The 1,454-nt window shown below is 39.8% G+C and overlaps 1 protein-coding gene across 1 annotated transcript; it reads left to right on the top strand.

Moving 5' to 3' along the window:
- Positions 1-6: 6 nt before the first annotated feature.
- LOC108299285 (PHD finger protein 3-like) lies at positions 7-1,449 on the top strand (the record flags this gene model as incomplete). Its single annotated transcript, XM_017521581.1, has 1 exon — positions 7-1,449. A coding segment is annotated over exon 1 (1,164 nt), but the record flags the coding sequence as incomplete, so codon positions are not given.
- Between the last annotated feature and the right edge of the window lie 5 nt (positions 1,450-1,454).

Genomic DNA, 1,454 nt, shown 5'->3' with positions numbered 1-1,454 from the left:
GGGCTTGAACTGCATAGACCTAATCTATTGTTGGGCTTAATTATTCGTCAGAAACTGAAGCGACAGCACAGTGCCTCTGCTAGTACTAGTCATATAGCTGAGACTCCTGAAAGTACACCGATAGCATTGCCACCTGATAAAAAAAGTAAAATAGAAGTTTCAACAGAAGCAGCACCAGAGGAAGAAAATGACTTTTTTAATTCTTTTACAACTGTATTACACAAGCAGAGAAATAAACCTCAGCAGAATCTTCAGGAAGACCTTCCAGCAGCAGTTGAACCTTTAATGGAAGTCACCAAACAGGAGCCACCAAAACCTTTAAGATTTCTCCCTGGCGTATTAATTGGCTGGGAGAATCAACCTACTACTCTGGAATTAGCAAATAAACCTCTTCCTGTGGATGATATACTTCAAAGCCTTTTGGGCACCACTGGTCAAGTATATGATCAGGCTCAGTCAGTGATAGAACAAAACACTCTTAAAGAAATTCCATTTTTAAATGAGCAAGCCAACTCAAAAATAGAGAAAACAGATAAAGTGGAAGTAACTGATGGTGAAAACAAGGAGATAAAAGTTAAAGAAGATAATCTTTCAGAATCTACAGATAATTCAGTAGTAATGGGAGAAGAAACATCAGTAGTAGGATCCCCTTCCATTTCTACAGGGCCTTTGACGAGTCTTAGTCTCAGAGGTAAACCACCAGATGTTTCTACAGAAGCATTTTTAACAAATTTATCAATTCAGTCAAAACAAGAGGAAACGGTGGAGAGTAAAGAGAAAACATTAAAAAGACAGCTTCAGCAAGATCAAGAGAATAATTTGCAAGATAACCAGACTTCAAATAGTTCTCCATGCAGATCCAGTGTAGGAAAAGGAAACACAGATGGTAATGCGAGTTGTAGTGAAAACCTTGTTGCTAATACAACAAGGTCTCCACAGTTTATCAACCTGAAAAGGGATCCTAGGCAGGCAGCTGGACGAAGTCAGCCCGTAACTGCTTCAGAAAGCAAAGATGGAGATAGTTGCCGGAATGGAGAAAAACACATCCTGCCTGGCCTATCACACAACAAGGAGCACTTAACAGAACAAATCAATATAGAGGAAAAGTTGGGTTCTGTAGAGAAAAACTCATGTGTTCAGCAGAGTGATAATTTAAAAGTTGCACAAAACTCACCAACAGTAGAAAACATACAGACTTCTCAGGCAGAACAAGCAAAACCCTTACAGGAAGATGTTTTAATGCAAAATATTGAAACTGTGCACCCATTTAGAAGAGGATCAGCAGCAGTGACATCTCATTTTGAAGTTGGAAACACATGTCCATCAGAATTTCCTTCTAAAAGCATCACCTTTACTTCCAGAAGCACCAGCCCCAGAACAAGTACAAACTTTTCACCCATGAGGCCACAGCAGCCCAACCTTCAACATCTCAAGTCTAGCCCATCTGGATTTCC

This window comes from Cebus imitator, unplaced genomic scaffold (genome assembly GCF_001604975.1).
Source record: "Cebus imitator isolate Cc_AM_T3 unplaced genomic scaffold, Cebus_imitator-1.0 Scaffold4274, whole genome shotgun sequence".
Taxonomy (NCBI): Eukaryota; Metazoa; Chordata; class Mammalia; order Primates; family Cebidae; genus Cebus; species Cebus imitator.
Note: the sequence above shows the minus strand (reverse complement) of the source record. Positions and strands in the feature narration are given on the sequence as shown.